The sequence below is a fragment of the Oreochromis niloticus genome, linkage group LG3 (genome assembly GCF_001858045.2).
Source record: "Oreochromis niloticus isolate F11D_XX linkage group LG3, O_niloticus_UMD_NMBU, whole genome shotgun sequence".
Taxonomy (NCBI): Eukaryota; Metazoa; Chordata; class Actinopteri; order Cichliformes; family Cichlidae; genus Oreochromis; species Oreochromis niloticus.
In genome coordinates, this window is record NC_031967.2 from 39,041,872 (window position 1) to 39,061,171 (window position 19,300).

At 40.6% G+C, this 19,300-nt stretch overlaps 1 protein-coding gene across 1 annotated transcript; it reads left to right on the top strand.

Moving 5' to 3' along the window:
- The first annotated feature begins 5,635 nt into the window (after positions 1-5,635).
- LOC102077078 (hepatocyte cell adhesion molecule) lies at positions 5,636-6,860 on the top strand. Its single transcript, XM_005463131.3, has 2 exons — positions 5,636-6,386; positions 6,475-6,860. Exons 1-2 carry the CDS (start codon positions 5,664-5,666, stop codon positions 6,703-6,705), a joined length of 954 nt encoding a protein of 317 aa, XP_005463188.1. The 5' UTR covers positions 5,636-5,663; the 3' UTR covers positions 6,706-6,860.
- Positions 6,861-19,300: the final 12,440 nt, after the last annotated feature.

Genomic DNA, 19,300 nt, shown 5'->3' on the forward strand with positions numbered 1-19,300 from the left:
AATAAATGCTAATGATGTAAACAGAAAATGACATTAGAAGTTAAATAAAAACAGAGTAAATGAAAGCCTTAATCAAAAATCTTTTTTGGTCATTGTTGATTGATTCGTGAATATTTTCTTTGTGATTTTTACAAATGTTGTTGTCGTCAATAATCTGCACAACAAACTACAAAGACAGTTCTCTTTCTACAATGTAAATATTCATAAAATACATACTATCACTTCCACCTCTTCTTAAAGTCAATAAAGAGCTGACATATGCTTTAATGTGAGTCGTAAGGTCTTGGGGTTGTTACAGCTTCACCTTGATCACAAACTACGCCACCGTCGAACTAAAACATAACATAAAATTCAATGAAATAAAGACATAAAATGATCTATTTAACATACAAAACATACCTCGCAGGCTAATCCATGCTTTGAGGCAGAAATGAGCACTTTACAGATACTTTTAAGAACAAACTTCCTCTGAATTAAATTAGGTTTGGTCACCACCTCTGGATGAGGTCCAGGTAGTAGACCAAACCCACGGAGTCGACACGATAGGTGTGTCCAGCAGAGTGGGCACGAAGCACATCTGGACCAGTAAGATTTGAGCAGCCACCACACAAGAATGACAGCCAAACACACTCCAGCTGGGTTGCAGTTGCTCCAGTACAGTAACAGAAACAGACTATTTAACAATACAACATGTTACAGATTTAAGAAATAGTACTAATATATACAAATCATTCTATAATAAATATCAAGGATTGACAGATGTGATTATAAATAAATATCAAGAATATTTACAGCAGCACAGAGTACAAAAGAGCATGTTAAAAAAGGGTGTAACTATTGCAGAGTGTAGAGTGTGTTAGATGGAGGTGTTGTCGTTTGTGGTGCTTTTTGGTATCTCATTCTCTCACTGAACGTGCTCCTGTGACTAGCCAGCACGTCATGGAGTGGGTGAGCATTATCCAGGATTGTCTCTTTTTTTGGACAACTCCATCCCCACAACATTACTGGCCTTGCGGATCAGTTTTTTTGGGTCTGTTGGCATCTGTGACCCTCAACCTAGCCCAGCATGCAACAGCATAGACGACAGCACTGGCCACAACAACAAACTCAAATTTATTGACCTCCAGGTCACACCTGCAAATCCATGCGGTGTTAGAGCTACTGAGGAATGTGCTTGTTTCATTTGTCATACTGTGTACGTTCTCTGTTATTGCGTAAGTCATCCCTTGTTACCGTTTCAAGAAATACATGGGGGGAAAACAATGCTGTTTCCGCTAACTCTTTGTGATTCAGCGCAGTGAACATCCACGGTTTCTTCATTACTGGCCACTCTGCTTTGTAATGTGCTCTATGTTAGACCCTCACTCTCCCCCCTGGCTGCAGCATGTTTTAGCGATGTCAGTTTCCATGTATTGATTTCCCCGTTCTGCTCTCTTATGTTTTATTACAGCGCTCTTGAGCTGACATTATATGTCATCTCATTTTCACAGCCAAGGACGCAAAGCTGCAATCTTTATTGAACTAAACTGGGCCTACAAATCCAACCTGAGGCACCGTGATGACTGAGACTGCTCAGAATACTTTCCTGGAGGGTTTCATGCTTCCTCGCCTGTTATCTTTGTGAATTGTTGTTGTTGTTGTGGAGTCACTAAATGCAACAAGGTCTTCAAATTAGCTTTCAATGCAGTCATGTTAACATGTATCGTCCGTGTTGTATAAATAAATAAAATACAAAATAAATAAATAAAACACAAAACAACATGTCTCCGGCGACCTCCTGCACACGATTACTTGTTCTCAGTCAGTCACGCCCTCACTGGGCAGCCTGCCAGAGTCACTATCAAAACTTTACCAAGCCTAAGTGATGACATTTGGGGCTTTCTTTGCTCTCATTCCAATATATTTTTTTTTAAAATCTTTTTACTAATGAAAAACAATAGAAAAATATCAGCAGTGAGACACCGCAGTAATCGTGCTGTAACTGTAGCTGTTGCTGTGTTTAATCCTCTTCAGGCTAAACTATTCACACTCAAATATGTAAGGTAATTTATCCAGCCGCATTAATATAATCAGTAGACGTGAAACTATGCATGCACTATAACTCTTTATAGCTGCTGAAGAGCTTCACAGAGTTTTCTTAACTCTTAGCCTACAGCACTCCTCTGTGTTGGTAGCATTGGGCACTAAATCCGCCTCCACAGTGAAAGGAGTGAAAGAGCTTAGGAGTGATTTGTAATTCTAGATGTTGTGGTTTGATTATGGTCCACTTGGCTGTGGCTCACTGGATTATCAAGCATTTTTGTTGTCCTTGTTAGAGGCATTTGTTGTTATATCCTGTTTTCCTTCTCTCACCCCAACCGGTCGCAGCAGATGGCCCCGCCCCTCCCTGAGCCTGATTCTGCCGGAGGTTTCTTCCTGTTAAAAGGGAGTTTTTCCTTTCCACTGTCGCCAAAGTGCTTGTTCACAGGGGTCATATGATTGTTGGGTTTTCTCTGTATGAATTATTGTAGGATCTACCTTACAATATAAAGCACATTGAGGCGACTGTTTTTGTGATTTGGCGCTGTATAAATAAAATAAAATTGAATTGAAAATGGTTTCTGTGCTATGTTTTAATAAAGTTGTTTGGATGACACCATAATTTAAATAATTGAAGAAAGTTATTTACTTTTATCTCTTATGTGTCATCTTTCTAATTGTCCTCGCACCTGTGCTTATGTTAAATATTTTTCCACGAGTGTTCTCTCTCTCCCCCTCTCTCTCTCTCTCTCTCTCTCTCCCTCTCTGATATCATCATTGTTCTGCTCTGGCTGCTACGGGCAGAAGTATGTAAGTGGATTACTCACACGTGTTTGAACTTAGCGATATTGCGAAATGTGCTATGTTTTAATAAATTAGTCCGGATGTTGGTATAATATAAATAATCGAAGAACGTTACGCCTAACCTGTTAATACCTGTGATTTTCTCCTCCGTCATCATCCTACCCTTGTTTGGCTTTATATTAAACACACGATTGATATTTCCCCCAACCAGACGAATGTGGACAAACTGCTTAGACGGGCTGAGGTTAGAAAAAGCATTCAGAACAAAGAGAAAAGACGAGCAATGCCACACACGGCAGGTCAGAAACATGCAGCTGAGAAACAATGACGGATAAAGAGTCAAAAGATGCAAAAGTAGCGCCACGCCGAGAGAAAACCCCCTCACAGAAAATCAGTCAGACATGTTGGGCTATAACAAATGCAGAGAGGGACGAGTAAGTGGCCCGACAGCTTCACCTGATTTTAACACGAAATGAGTAACACTAAAGAAATCCTGACTCACCGTTAATTAAGCTGATCTTTATTTAGGCGCTTACATGCAAATGATATGAACATAACTGTAGAAAAAAGTGAGGAAATAAAAGCTTTAATCAGAAATCTTTTTTGGTCGTTGTTCATTGATTTGTGAATATTTTCTTTTGTATTTATACAAACACTCTTATCAATAATCTGCACAACAAACCACTGATTGAAAGACAGTTTTCTTTTGACAATGTAAATATTCATAAAATACAAAATACAATTTAAAGTATTTAAAACTTAAAATTCTTCAGACTGCTGAGATGCTGGTGAGCTCAACGGTTTAATCACCTCTGGATGAAGTCCAGGTAGTGAGATCTAACCCACAGAGTCGACACGATAGGTGTGTCCAGCGGAGTGGACATGAAGCACATCTGGACCAGTAACATTTGAGCAGCCACCACACAAGGATGACAGCCAAATACACTCCAGCTGTAATGCAGACAACAGCAGGAGTTCCCAGACCCTTCTCTTCACAAATCTGTTTTAAAACAGTCTTCTCGTGTGCACAAACCTGCGGTTCCCGTGGCCAAGTTTTAACTGCTGAATGTGACTCATTCTTTCATGAACATTTTCCCCTTTTCATATTTGCAGCCGGCAGACGCAGGTTATCATCACATTGCCCCGCCCAGGGGAATTTTGTATTTCAGGTTTCACATTCCAGCTGCGATAAGCGTATTTATTATCACCCAGTAGAAATACACCACTACAGAAGCAAATGAGTTCACGCCACTGACAGCACTTAACATCCCCTATGACCGACTGGTTTTAGTGCTGATGGAGCGTTTTATAAAGCACAGATGAAATCCCTGGAAATCTGAAAGAACTCGAAAAACTGAACAGTAATGTTCAGGATCACGTCCTCCTGAATGGGTGTTAGTGTTTTACAATGTTATATCAGCTGACTTTCTTTTTTGAGATAACCTACAAGCTTTGTTCGGAAATTGTTCGTTTAAAAAAGATAAGCGTGGCTATTTGTTATTGTATCTGCGAAATGTCTGAACGCACCGGAAACATGACTGAAATGTGCAGTTAGAAAAATCCGGGGGTTACATCCCCGTGAGTATTTCTTCTTCTTTCTCCTGCAGGGGAGAGAAAAGCCGAGATAATAGATGAAGCTGGCGTCGATCGCGCATCACTGACTTAGCGGAATGATGCAGCCAGCGTTACACCACCCTGGGATATTTTCAGGGTGGGGGTGGGGCTGTGGTTCTGCTGAAGTTTCATCCAGTTTGAACACAACAGTGATGCAGCAGCACACGTCAGGGCACTTCTCCCCGCAGGCCTCCGTGAAAACATGCTCCGTGGGACATTTCTGGCCTTCGTGTCCTAGTCTTAGTTTTCCATTTTCGGGGAGCTCAGGCTTCCTGCTAATAAACATTAGTAAATGTTTGATGTGTTTTACGAAATTACCTTTATGTGACAAGCGTGTGGCAAAGTGTCCCCGTGCTTTCAACACGTGCTTTTTGTCCCGCCAAGAATAATCGATTTATTTTTTAAGTACAAAAAATATTCAAACATAAGCACGATTACGAATAAGTCTACTGTAGAAAAATGAAACAGGATAAATGAACATCAAACATCAGTCTTGTAACAGTTCAATTGATCATTCCATCATTTTCCATTTTAGTGCGGCTGTAAAAGTTTTCAATAGTCAACTCTTTATGAAGTTTAGACGGCCGCCTTTGTTTGTTTTAAATGGCCGAGCACCCTTTTCATTATCTGTAAAACTGTGACTCATCCGTCAGCTCCTCTATGGACAGAATCCAACACATGATTGAAGGCGTGTGTCGCGCCTTTGAACACGGTAACTAACACAAAGTGTTAGTGTTAGTTACTAACACAGAGTGTTAGTTACAGTCAGGTGTGTCCGCATTGTTTGACTTGTTTCACGTCCGGGCTAGTTCAATAAACAACCTGCGCTCCTTTCTGTGTTAAGTATCCCAAGATGCCTCTGTGTGTGTGTGGGGGGGGGGACCAACAAACATGACACTCTTTTGTCATGTTTGTTGGTCATGGTCTCTGTAAAATCAGTCACGCGGAAATGGCAGCACCCCAAAAAAGCAAATAATTAAAAAACAACACAGAAAATGATTGAAAACAGATCCTAATTTTTACCACAAGCCTCTGGAAGTGGTTAAAACAGTTCCTTTATTACCCACACACATCCAAATAAACCAAATCTCAAACTCATGTTACGCCTCTCAGACTGTAACATGAGACGAGACGGACACGCCTCCTAACACGAGAGAGAGCTCACACCACACGCTGAATATCCTCCACTCTCTTTCTCTCAGCACTGAGATCATCCTTCCTGACCTATGATGTCGGGTGGTGCTCTCTCCGTCTTTTTTGCTCTCTGTGTGCTTTTAGATGGCTGCTGTGGAAAACCGGCGATTCTGGGAGAGTCTGTAGAGTTATCAGCTGATGTGAAGTGTGAAGCGCAGGAATTCAGTCTGATCTACCGGCTGAGGGATGACAGTCCTCGGACTGTGGCCCAGCTGGTAAACGGTGTCTGGATCCCGGGAGAGAGCTACAGAGAGCGGGTGGAGCACAGCTCCACGGGCAGCTTGTTGCTAACCCATGTGAACTACAACGATCAAGGCTACTACGAGTTCACCTGCGCCGGGCAGGTTGTCACCACCATCCAGCTGGAGGTCCTCATCATCTCCAACAACAACCTCTCTGTGCCTGAAGGAGACACGCTCACGCTGCCGTGTTATTTCCACACTGAGGGGGACTCCGTGGACTCTGTTGTGTGGGAAAGAGACGGGGAGCTGGTGCTGAACCAGAGCCTCTCCTCCGGGAAGCTCAGACATGGGACTGGGTTTGAGGGCAGAGCGTCTGTGAAGTCTGACTGGTTTGTACTGGGAGACCTGTCACTGACGGTGGAGCGGGTCCAGCTGGTGGACCGAGGTGACTTCTTCTGCTGTGTTAATAAAGGCAGCAGAGAGAGCGGGAAGTGGAGAGAGAGGGGCAGCCCTGCAGCTGTGAGAGTGACTGTCAGTGAGAGGAGCACCAACATCAGCAGCATCTCTGCTCCCGTAAGTACACCTCAGTGCTAAACAGTGAAGCACATCACAGCTGTCAGCGCAGTGGGTCTCACATTATTTCATGTTTGTCTTTCTGCAGCCCACACGTGAAGCAGAGACACACACGGCAGCTTGTGTCACTCCCATCATCATCACAGCCGGCATAACCCTGCTGCTCTCTGCTGCTGCTGCTGCTGTGTGGTTGGTTTGGAGGAGGAAGTCCCGCAGATCAGGATCCACACCTGACGGCTCTGATGGAGGACCTGCCAGTGACGTGGAGACGACACCTTTCACTGAGAGAGGCTCTGACAGAGGGACGTTCATCGGATAACTGAAGCCTGTGTGTGTGGTTTCTACACAAACACGACCTCTGCTGTGATACTCTTTATAAAAAATGTTATGGATTTTTTTTGTATCTTGCTCCTTGCTTTAGCCTCACTTCCTGTTCCTGTAGTTTATAAGTTTTATAAGATGTAAATATCAGCTTTTCTGCCAATAAATATCTGAGATTTTAATGTTTGATCATGTTTGTTTCATGTTTTCGTGTCTTCCAGAGTGTCCCTTTGCCTTTTCTCCAGAAATCTGGCAATATTAAAATAATAAATGAAACAAATAAATAAAGTAGCTTAAAAAAACAAAACAAAACAAAAAAGTTAAATGGAAATGTGGAAAACTGATTTAAGAAACAAACAGAAGTCAAGCTAAGAATAAGAGAAAAGGCCAGACAACAGGTTGTTTGGTATGACGTCGACAGATCAAAGGGTGAAAGGTCAGAAAGTACAAAAATATCTCCCAGCATGCCCCTCTGCCATCAAAACGTCCCGTTAATTGTTTTCACTTTAAACAATGCTGTAAATGAGTAAATACATTTCGATAATGAATTTTAGCTCTGCATGAATGACGTTAAACTTCGGTAGTTTCACAACAAACAGTCGTGACTTAAACGTGTTAGTCCAACTTTCATGTCAGCTTGGAAATTTACAGCAAACATGTGCAAACGTGCATGTAGCTGCTGTGCTCTGCTGTTCTGTATTACTTTTCGTCCCACGGTGAGTCACTCTGTCACTCTGAAATGTATTTGGGACTCAGCCAAAAAGTAACAACGGGGAATACTGAAGCTGCTTGTGTTTAGTTTCTCGACACAGGCCACACCATGACATCGTGTGAAATTTTAGACAGTTTACATCACAGCCTCCCATGAAATCTGTCTGAAAGCGCTGAATTTACCTATCCCTGTAGTTTGTGTCAGATTTCTGCAAATGAAGATTAATCTGAATTTTGAAGTTTGTTCGGTTTTTGTTTGTGACAAAGTGCTCTTGCCCCGCTAACCAAGCAGAGATTTGTTTTTGTTGGCATCCCAGTGTTGTAAGAAATCTATTTATTTATTTACTTACATACAGTGGCGAACACTTGCTCTGCGTGAGACTGAGATGACCAAAAAGCAACTCACCACACAGGAAATCATTCCTGCCCGTGGGCATCTCCCTGTACAACACCTCCATCTAACACACTGTGAACACTGCAATAGTTACACCATTTTTACACACGCTCTTTTCTATTCTGGAATATTCTTGTCAATTTTCTTGATATTTATTTATAATCACCTCTGTTAATCCTTGATATTTATAATTGAGTGATCTGTATATATTAGTGCTATTTCTTAAATGTGTAAAATCTGTAACATAAGGTGTTGTTTGGAGTTTAGTCTGTTACTGTTACTATTTTTTACCATTTCTTCTTGGAGCAACTGTAACCCACATAATTTCCTTAGGGATTAATAAAGTATTCTGATTCTGATTGTTTCAGGATGACCTGCCATGATCCAATGACACATCTGCTTACCTGTATATTTGGCTCATTTCTCCTCCTCTTCTTTTCTCTTTTTTCTAAACTGAGCACCTGATGACTTTGAACTTTTCTTGTCCATCTTCCATTGGTTTTAATTTTGCACTCCAGTATGAACACCCATCCCCCAACTCGAGGATCACCACAACATAACCTAATAGACCTACACCTTAGTTCACAGATTGCGGTGTATTTCTGGGATTTCACACAACCCAGGATTCAAATCATGAATACATAATGGGCTTGGATTTACAACATTATGAATGAAATGTGTTCTATTTGGAAGCAGCCGGACCCCTCTGTGGGAAGTTAATATAGTTCATATATTTTACTATTTAGATTTTGCTGTTGTTGAACTTGTTGGTGTAATTAATAATTTAACAAGTAAATGCATGTTTATGGTGGTGGAACTAAAATTATTTTATTGCTGTGTTGGTTTGGTTACGTAGTAGGCCTACCATGAATACATGTGCCTTAAAGACTTGTGTTGACAGTTAAAATCCGGACGTCACGGATGTATGCAAATTAAGCGCATGCGGTGCGGGAGGTGGGAGAGAGAAAAAGAGTTAATACGGCTTAAGCTATACGCGGCAGCTGGGGAGAACAGAGCCACGCGGTTTTCCTACCGTAGTAGGTTATTTGTTGAGGATAACTTAAATCTGACCACTCCTGTAAGATGACCAGCAAACTGTGGAATACATTTTTTGTTACATCTTTTCACATCGGAGTCCACCAGCTCCATCCCCACAACATTACTGACCTTGTGGATCAGTTTATTGAGTCTGTTGGAATCAGCAACCCTCAACCTGCTCCCCCAGCATGCAACAGCATAGACGACAGCACTGTCCACAACAACAAACTTAAATCATTGACCTGCAGGTCACACCTGCAAATCCATGAGGAATGTGCTTGTTTCATTTGTCATACTGTGCCTTCTCTGTGACTACATGAGTCATCCTTTGTTCCCCTTTTCAAGAAATACATGAGGGGGGGAAATGTGAATGTGGAAATAATGCTGTTTCTGCTCTCAACTCTTTGTCATTCAGCGCAATGAAAGTGTAACAACAAACTCCTTTCTACACAAAACAACATGTCTCCGGTGACATCCTGCACACGATTACTTGTTCTCAATCAAAGCCACTCCCTCACTGGGCAGCCTGCCAGAGTCACTATCTAAACTTTACCAAGCCTAGGTGATGACATTTGGTGCTTTCTTTTTCCAGCATTCCAATTAGTTTTTCTTTTTACTGATTAAAAACAATAGAAAAACAGTGAGGGATGTGCTGTAATCGTGCTGTCACTGTAGCTGTTGCTGTGTTTAATCATCTTCGGTCTAAACTATTCACGTTCAAATATGTAACATAATTGATGTAATTAATCAGATAAGATGACAGGTTACAGTCAAATACCTGACGTAATGTTTATTGAACTAAGTTGGGCGTGTGCAAGTCAAATCCAGGAGAGCTTGATGGTTAACAAAGCGTGCAGACAAACAACTACAACTCACCAACAGTCACTGAGTAACGGAGAGTGAAACGTGGAGGACTGACGACACTTGCTTGATTAAAAGGTAAAAAGCAAAGGGACGAACCAGCCCGAGAGATGCATGTTGCACTCTGCTGTGGGTTAGGCTGCGATAACCTCACTGTTTTCAGTCAAACTCTCTTACCGGGCATCCTGCCAGTCTTTATCAAAGCGTGACATCAAGCCCAAGCGATGACATTTTTTTTAGCTCCTTTTGTTCGTAATGATCTCTCCGTCCGCCTTGTTTGTGTTCGGCTTTGTACTACACACAAACAGCGGCGTGAGGGATAGACGATTTAATGTCGATTTTACTTTTAAATCCCTTTAACAGTGTTTCAGTTGTTGAATTAATTTTTGTCTAGAATGAATGATTCATTTTCAAATATTTAACCTATGCTTTAAGTCACATTATTTTACTAAGTACACGCTGACAGACCGTCTAATCTTTACTGAAGCTGCAGAACAGCCTCGGGGTGTTATCGTAACTCTTAGCCTACAACACTCCTCTGTGTTTAAGATTCACCGCAAAATCCGCCTCAGCGGTGAAACAGATCAATCACGCAGCGTGTGTGCGGATTGTCGTTAAGCTCAGCAGTCATTTGTAATTCTAGATGACGTGATTAGAAGTTCATTTCTTCGACCTGTTGAAGTTCAGCAGCGTCTGGTTTTACAGCAAATCACGTTATGACCTCGCTACTCTGGTATCAGCATTTACTGAGCTTTAACGTCAATCTGGATTTCTGGCTAGCTTAGCATTAGCATGCTGTCTGTGCCGGTGTTTGCAAGCTGCGTTAACATTATACTGCTGTTGTATCTGTCCTGGAGCAATCTCCCTTTACCATCGCGCTCTCATCCTTATGTGCAATACAACGGCTATGCATACATACATGCATACATCAAAAAGTAAAAAAAAAAAAACCCAGTAAAACAGAATTTTACAAAAATGCAAAATAATTTTGTGATTAACCTATACTCATTATTTTACATGTATGGCAATTTTAAAATAATATAGGTAAAATAATTCGCTAGCATTATTTGAACAAGTTACTAAAAAAAGTCATATTCAAAGTAAATAAATATGTTTTGTATATTGTACTTATCAAAACTGGGATCAGATTAAAATGTATTAATTCTCACTTTTTTAAAATCTCCTGTAGATATATATTTTTAATTATTATGTTTTAAAACAGCGCCGTTCACCTCTTTGCTCTGGTAAACCTTATGTTTACATCTCTTGGCCTTAGTTCAGAAGAGTGAGGGCTAATGACATACGAGAGGGATGACAAGAGGCTGTGACATCTGTCACATCACAGGATTCACGAGTTTGCCAAGTGATCAACCTGAAAGTTTCTTGGCTCAGGATAGCAGCCTCTCCCTTCTTTTTGCTAGTGCAAAAGAGTTATTTATAGACGTCACAGCAGACAAACAAACAACGACTTCTAGTAGACTGAAAAACAATAGGAAGATATGTGACACAATTAAAGTAAGCAGACATCTTTATTTGAAGTATGAGTTTTCAAAGATTATTCACCTCACCATGTTTATATCTATCTATCTATCTATCTATCTATCTATCTATCTAAATATATGTATATATATATATATATATATATATATATATATATATATATATATATATATATAGATAGATAGATAGATAGATAGATAGATAGATAGATATATCTTTTTCTGCTTTTTCTTTGATAGATGCAGTGAAGACTGACTGACAGAAAAGCAGAAAGAGAGAGGAAAGGACGCAACAAATGGCCACAGGTCAGATCGATAGTTTCTGTAAAGTGTACACGTGTTTTTTCTCTTTCTGATATCATCATTGTTCTGCGCTGGCTGCTTCAGGCAGAAGCATACAGTTGGATATATGTTTGAACTTGGCTGGGCGATATTGCAAAATGACATGTTGGTTTGAATAAAGTAGTCTGGATGTCGCTTTAATTAACAACATTGAAGAAGTTTACCCCTGACCTGTGATTTTCTCCTCCGTCACCACGCTCCCCGTGTTGGACTTCATACACACGAGTGTTTTCCCCCTAACGTGCCGTTATCTATCTTGACGAACTGGTTAGACTGATATTTTTTTTTGTTGTTGCAAAGAACAAAGCCAAGAGATGAGCACTGTCACACACAGCAGGCCAGAAACATGCAGCTGAGGAACGAAGAAGGACAAAGAGTCAAAAGATGGCAAAAGGAGTGCCACGGCAAGAGAAAACCCCTCACAGACAAATCAGAGATATGATAACAAATGCAGAGAGAATCAGAAAGTGTCCCAGCGTCTTCACCTTCAACCTACTTGGCTTCAGGATTGACAGTAACGTCACAGCCTGACTCACGGTGGAGTGGACTGCTGCTGTAGTGACAGAAGAAACGAGCGTTGTAAGAAATGCATTTATTTATTCACTTACATACATACCAGGGGCGATTTTAGCCCATTTTTGGGGGTGCTTCAGCACCCCCAAAATGAATCAAAGCACCCCCAAAGATTTCTTACTTTTTTTGACAATATTTGCTGTTTGTGCGACACACTGCTAAAAATATAAAAAGCATACAGTGCTTGGTTGAGACATAACATTTTAACAACAAAAGTATAGATACCCCCCCTCCCTCCCAAAATGGTTTGTTCCAGCTCACTGTTCCCCTACTCTGGCTCTAGCACCGTTGCTGCCAGAGCGATGGTGGCTGAGACGCAGCGGAGCGGAGGTGTAAGTGCCTGGCTTAAAACAGGACATATTAGCTGCATTTAACCTTCAGTTACTCTTTATATAGTTAGGTAGGAGTCAGGCCATGTTTCTTTTTAGCTGAAAAACATTACACCCAGGTAACCTGCAGTAAGTTTTCAACACTGCAGTCCGTCCTATACTGTAGTAAAATCAGCGACATCTGACCGTCCTGTTGCTCCCATTGAAATATATATAGCCTATTTAAAATCTAAAACTTAAAATTGTCCCTAGCCTACTGTTGTTACCACTGTCCTGTTTTAAATGGATACTAACTAGCTAACTGACCGAATGCTCATTAACCTTATAACAACTGGTGTGTGTGTGTGTGTGTGTGTGTGTGTGTGTGTGTGTGTGTGTGTGTGTGTGTTTGTACAGAGAGACAGCCAGGTTCATAATAGATAAAAGGAAGTTTTTTCAAAAAAAGGAGCCACATTCAGGTAAAAGTGTAAAATCAAATGATCCGTCAATCAAGAATAATGTTGGATCAGTATTTCAATATTTAAATCTTTTATTAGATGTTCATGTGGTTTGGTTATTTTCGTTTTGGTTGAAAGTAAACTGAGAGAGGACTTTTTGTTAGTGATCTTAATAGTATTTTTTCATATTAATGTAATTTTTCATCTAATTGAATACAATCTATTTGTGTATGATTGTCAGTCCAAAGAGGGAGAGAGGAAAGAGGGGGATGTGAGGAGAAAGTACAAGGTCACGAAGAACCAGGTAAGAAAACAGACAGGGAACAGTGACAGGCACAACAAACTGTTAAACTGACAAAGAGAAAAAACCTGATTTTACTCATACAATCAGGAAGTTGCGTTCTCCCTATATTAAAGCTGCTATACAGAATCTGCAAAACAAACTGGGTTGAAACATTTTTGACCCTCTTTAACAACATTCCAACATAACATTATCATTGATTTGGGAGATTAAAATTAATGATATATTTTTATGTGGTTCAGCCACAACTCTACTAAAACCTCAGCCAGTAATAGGTAGGCCAACCTTTGGACCATCCAGTTGTCTGTATGACTGCTGCAGTACGTGCACCACATTTGTGCACTATCAGAAAGTGCCAAACAGCCCTGGTGGAGTGAGGAGCTGTAAAGAGAAGCAGAGTGGTCTGTTTATATTCTAAAAATGTTTTAAGCTAGCTTGTTTCAAAGATTCTGTACTGCAGCTTTAAATGTTTTCCAAAAGCACACATACACTTAACTTATCAGTGTTTCTCAAACTTTTTACAGTGTGTACCACCTGATAAAAATGTCAAGTCTCCCAAGTACCACTATGAAAGCATGAACCCGATTAAATATTACAACACAAAATTAGTATTATTAAATTAGTAAATTTAGTATCTGCAGTAAAGATTTTTATTTGTAATAATTTATTCTATTTTGGGAGTGTTTTTTTATGTATCTGTACTATATTATACATACACATTAAAAGTGAATCTCTGTCCAAAAAATGCACTCAGTTTACTTTTTACTCACTATGAGCATCATTCATTATCCTCCCCCAGTAATTAAGGTTAGGATATGTATTTTTTATTCCAATCCATTCTTCTTTTGCAGCATTTAAATAACCTTTATCTTTGACTTGATGGTGTTGTTACAGACTTTTCAAAAAAGTGTTTTGCTTTTCTTTCACAAATATGGGGATTAAATTGTGTTAAAATGTACAAAACAGTGATGTCATGTTTTGTGATGAGGACCCAGGCACAGAGAGACTTGTTGAATCTAAGAATCATATGATTTAAGAAAGAAATTTGCAGACTTGCACAGAGATGTTAAAATTATGATGACTGATAACGGAGATGAGGACAACAGACGACGAGGACAGGGAGGAATAAGGGTTTAAATGCACCAAGGAGACAGTCATAGAGAACTCGGGACAACTGGAGACATTTAAGGATGCAGGGACTGAGCGACACAGGGAAGAAGTCTCATCGTGATGAATAAAGTTTATCTTGCCTGGCTGGGCAGCTCTCTGGGTGCTCAGCACCCCCAAAGCTCTGATCCTAGAATCGCCCCTGATACATACAAATAAATGCTAATGATGTAAACATAAAATGACAGAAGTTTAAATAAAAACAGTAAATTAAAGCTTTAATCAGAAATCTTCTTTGGTCATTGTTCATTGATTTGTGAATATTTTCTGTTGTGATTCATACAAACGCTCTAGTCAATAATCTGCACAACAAACCACTGATAGAAAGACACTTTGACAACGTAAATATTCATAAAATACAAAATACAATTTAAAGTATTCGTAGCTGTTGCATTGCAGTCACATAATAATTACATTTCAAGTTCAAAATTAGGCATTTAAACTGGTTTCATGTTGTGTTGTCGCCACCTACTGGTGGACCTGAGAGTTGTGCTTGTGGCACGCATGCTTTTGGCGGGTGTTCAATTAAGCACGCATTCCGCCAGAGACTGAGGACTCCGTGTATTAGACGAAAATATGGACACTGCGTATCTGTGTTTTCATTTTGTATTAGTTTTTCACAGTGTTTGCTGGTGAAAAAAGGATTACTGGACAAACTCCGTGTCGGTGCGCAGCGACATCCCGGGACTGCGGCTGTATTTGGCGAAGTTTACCCCCTTCTTCACTCTCACAGTTTCCAGGAAGAACAAACGAGTCTCGTAACATCACTTTCACATATGGCATACTCCTCTCAGAACACTCACGAAGAAGAGCGCAGGTAAGAGCAGCTGAAGCAGCTCCATAACGATGCTCTCTGGCTGTATCCCAATTCAGGGTCTGCAGCCTTAAAGTACGCAGCCTAAGGCCGGAAGTGCGAGGCTTGTGAAATGGGACGGTCTAGCCTCCTTCGCGCTGCCCAGGTTGCCTAGCAACCATGATAGCTGGAAACGTGTGGTTGACAGAAATGAAGAACATATTTTGTTTGTTTGTTTGTTTGTTTGTTTCTACATGAGCTTTGTGTGATTTAATAAGTATCTGAGGCTGAGACCACAGGACTGTAAAACATGATTGTTGGGCTTCATTTCTGTACTGAACAGTCATTAAGATTAACTAGTAAATAACAATTAGCTAATGTTGTTCATGAGACTAAAGTCATTATAAATATGATATGGCCAATATTATAGTTATTATATTAATCATTATAAGTTATTACAGCAGTGAGTTTGAACTCTCAAATCAAATCACTTCTATTGTCACATCACATGTGCAGGTACACTGGTACAGCACATGTGAGTGAAATTCATGTGAGTGAACTGTGTGTCAAATACTGAGCTTCAGTAAAGATTCAAGTTGCAGTTATTTATATGTCCTATCACCTTAAATCTTCACTCAAAGACAAGTATCTTTGACAGTGTATATGTAGATGTATTATATATAAGAGACAAACATTGTTCTTTTAATATATTGGTATTACTAAATTTGGCTCAATGCTTATATATGTGTGTAAAAAGAAAATGTACGAGCTGTGATAACTGTTTCTGATAGAATGCAGAGTAGACTGATATATTAAATATTCCTTTATTGGGTGAGAAAATCAGACCATGTCATAACTGCTTTAAGTCATACAGAATAGATATCAGAGCCTTAAACAGGCTGACTTCTGCTAAATGGGTCAAACTGGGCAGAAAGTATACAAACACATAACATCCTTATAGAATATGATGTAACACTATAGATCAACTTACCTCAGAATATATAAAGCATATAAACAATTACAGCAATATGATGCAACAAACACAGCAGTGCTACTAATCCAAAATACTCAAAGCTTCATAGAACTGAAACAAACATTTATTTTTAGCTCCATTCTGCTGCTGATACATACTTTAGGTTTCTGAATATTAAACTTGTTGCTGCCTTTCATAGTGTGTAACTTGAAGGCTCTGAGTACTTTCTCCCACACTGAAAACACTGGGATGATAACATTATCTGAACATTACCTAATAAGACTGATTCAGGACAGACAATTAGTTATTGTAAACTTTCCTAGCAGTCCTTCACAAACAGGGAACAGTCTGTCTATTCTCTCCATCTGTCAGCTGCTGCTGGCTCTTCCTCCTCCTCTTCCTCACACACTGCTGAGTTTGTCCTGGTGGATCATCAGGGGTGCAAAGCCTCACAGATGATGTGCAGCAGTGGGTCCCTCAGTCTGTCCTCACTCTGGACACTTGCAGTCGTCACACATGGAAATCAAATGTGTGATAAGCTGCAGGATTCAAACACAAGTGTAACTTATAAATACATGTTCATACTTTTATTCCACAATCAGAGAGAAAGAAACAGAGAGAGAGTGCAGGACAGACAGACAGGTGACAGTCTCAGGTGTACACACTGCTACAAAACAGCACAAGAGAAGGAGGATTTAGTGTTTGTGTTATTACGAGTGCTAAACAAGAAGAGTTCCCAGATGGTCCAGTGGACACATGTGTGACTCCTGTGATTAAAGCATCTTTCTTTCAGCTTAACGAGTGAACCGTCAGCTCGTTCAAACACACGTTAAAGTCCGTTTGGCTCGACACCACCGAACAGAGGCAGCAATATAACATAGCTAACATTAACAGTGCAGTGAATCCTGCTTGTGCCGTCATATTCAGGACTGCAAACCGAGCAGCATCACTGACTTTCAGCTTGTTGTGTTTGTGGATATATGACTGACTTTAATTATCCATAAAATCATCACATTCTCTGTAAGATTAAGGTCAACTATTGTATTATTATATTTTAAAGCTTTAAAATCAAGTAAACACTGAAAGTACAAACATTGCTAATGTCAGATAACTTTGCCGACATGTGGCCAACAGTAATGTTTTAATGTTCCTCATTATTAAACATTTGCACATAAATAAGTGACATAATATTCAGTACTTACTTTTAACAGTTTACTCTTCGGCTGCTCCGCTTCTGCCATCTGCGCAGATCTTTGGATAATGGACGGTATTATGTATCCTGAAACAAGATAACATTCAGTAGTAAGGCCAGGACTCTGCAGTCTATTTACACCTACAGGCCAGTGGACACTCTTTCAAGGATGAGGATGTACACATCCTGGACAGGGAAGAACGCTGGTTTGAGCGCGGAGTCAAGAAGGCCATTTACGTGAAAAGGGAAAGACCATCTCTGAATCCAGGAGGGGGCCTAATCTGTCCCCATCTTACAATGCTGTGATTGCAGCCATTCCCCAACTCTCTGTGAATGGTACTCATGGCCATTGATCAGTGGTTGTTGATCAACTGTCATGAGAATATGCATATTAATGAGCAAGGAACTGACCTCCCAGCCCATTGTTCATTCAGTGGTGCTAGTTTCACTCATTATGCAAATATGCGCAGCCACCTGCCTAAACGACTAAAGACCAGTGGCACTCCAATCATTGCAAAGTGTTTTGAGAGAGGGGTGCTGGCCTACATTAAGAGCAATATTCCACACACTCTGGACCCCTGCAGTGTGCCTATTGGCCCAATAGGTCCATGCCAGATGACATCGCTGCTGATCTTCACTATTCCCTCTCCCACCTGCAAAATAATGACTCCTACATCACGGTGGAAGTTCGTGGATGATACTGCAGTGATTGGTTGCATTACTAGAGGGGATGAAGCAGCTTACAGGAGAGAGGTGGCCAGTCTGGTGTCAGGGTGTGAGGACAACAACCTCACCCTCAACACTGATAAGACAAAGGAGATGATAGTGGACATGAGGAAGAAGAGGAGGCCTCACCAGCCGCTGTTTATCCGGGAGAGTGAAGTGGAGAGGGTGAGCAGCTTTAGGTACCTGGGGTCCACATCTCTGAGGACCTCCCTTAGACACTGAATACCACACAACTGGTCAAGAAGGCTCAACAGTGGCTGTACTTCCTGAGGAGGCTGAGGAAATTTGGTATGTCGGCCAAGATCCTGGGCAGGTTGTACAGCTGCATTGTGGAGAGCACATTGACCAGCTGCATCACTGCATGATATGGCAGCACTACGGCAATGGACCGCAAACGCCTGCAGAGAGTGATAACAACCAGGACCCCGCTGCTCTTTCTGCAGAGCATCTACCATCGCAGAGTCCAGAGGAGAGCTGCCTCCATCCTGAAAGACCCCACACACCTCCAATGCAGACTGTTCACACTTCTGCCCTCAGGACGAATGTTAGAAGTGTGAAATCCAGAATGTCCCAACTAAACAACTCCTTCTTCCCCACAGCTATCAGACCCTTGAACAGATGACCTACCGCAACTGCAATTTGCACATCAGGACACTTTGCACACTAATTCATTTTGCACATTAAGCTCCTTTGTACATCTACATCTGGATACCTTACTTGTCTTCACTTACCTATTTTTGCACTTATTTATTTATCTTTCATTATTTTTATTCTTATTTTTTTTTATCTTTATTTATCTTGTTCCTTCAACCTAACTTGGCATTTGTGTATGGACAGCAAAGGAAGAATTTCATTGCACAGAGAAATGCTATTTCTTCTGTACACATGACAATAAACACTTTGAATCTTGAATCTTGAAATATACTGTTTATAAGACTGGGGAAACCCGAGGGAGTGTTCGCCCAGGGCACCAAACAGTCCAGAACTGACCCTGTCTGCAGTAATGCTCATCTAAATAGTCTCTTCCTGAAATCGAAACTCTTAAAAACATATTTGCCATAAGGACAGTCAAACTGGCACTGTGACACTGAACCATTTTTTGTTCTGTTTTGCAGTGTTTTCTACTTCTGTTGTGTTTTATTCAAGTTTATTAGTGATTTTATGTCCTTTTGCAGCATTTTCCTTTGTTATATTGGCGTTTTCTTAAGTTACAGCTTGTTTGAGCTCTCAGGGCCACTCACATCAATCAGTAATGGA